The sequence below is a fragment of the Gekko japonicus genome, unplaced genomic scaffold (assembly GCF_001447785.1).
Source record: "Gekko japonicus isolate JY-2015 unplaced genomic scaffold, Gekko_japonicus_V1.1 scaffold6166, whole genome shotgun sequence".
Lineage (NCBI taxonomy): Eukaryota > Metazoa > Chordata > Lepidosauria > Squamata > Gekkonidae > Gekko > Gekko japonicus.
In genome coordinates, this window is record NW_015203491.1 from 13810 (window position 1) to 14542 (window position 733).

Genomic DNA, 733 nt, shown 5'->3' on the forward strand with positions numbered 1-733 from the left:
ATGCTAAATCATGTTACAATTGTGGGGTATGTGGGGAATGCTCCAGAATTAAAATATACAGCATCTGGTGACCCTGTATGTAATTTTAAAGTAGCAACTACAACAAGTTACATTAACAGGGAAGGTGAAAAAGAATCTGTTACGGAATGGCATAAGTGCTCTGCATATAAGAAAACAGCAACAATATGTAGTGATTATATCACAACTGGTAAGTTAGTCTTAGTTGAAGGGTCATTGAGGACTACAAAATGGACGAAAGATACAGGGGAAACGTTTCAGTCAACACAAATAATTATTAAACGCATTTTGTTCTTAGATAAAGATAAAGAGAAACGAAATGACTATCGGTATACGACATCCCTTGAGGCGGCAGTAGATAAAGCCCTTGAAGATGCTTATAACCCTAAATTTGACGCAAGCGAAGTACCGTTTTGATATTTTATCCGGATAAAGAAATCGATAAAATCATCATCGAATACCTCTATAGGAAAGGGGAGTTGTCTTGGATAAAGAAAATAATCTATTGCATCAGATTAAAATTTCTCAAAAGTTAATGCTCCTACGTCTACCATCTTCTCTTTCTGAGATACACATCATTGGTCAAAAAATTTTAGAGCTTGAATTCTTTTTTAGATCTCTTCCAGACACCCATGAGAAGTGTAAAACATTTATACAGAATCACTCTGAGTTTTTATAAAAATACTATTTTAGATGGCCATAGATATGGCTATTT

General features: G+C 34.4%; 1 protein-coding gene across 1 annotated transcript; it reads left to right on the plus strand.

Annotated features, from left to right (window-relative positions):
• LOC107125057 (single-stranded DNA-binding protein-like) lies at positions 1-435 on the plus strand. Its single transcript, XM_015428529.1, has one exon. The coding sequence runs from the start codon at positions 1-3 to the stop codon at positions 433-435; it is 435 nt and encodes a 144-aa protein (XP_015284015.1).
• Positions 436-733: the final 298 nt, after the last annotated feature.

Excerpts from the sequence above, each read along its gene's own strand:
- LOC107125057 (XM_015428529.1), top strand. The coding sequence starts at position 1 with ATGCTAAATCATGTTACAATTGTGGGGTATGTGGGGAATGCTCCAGAA.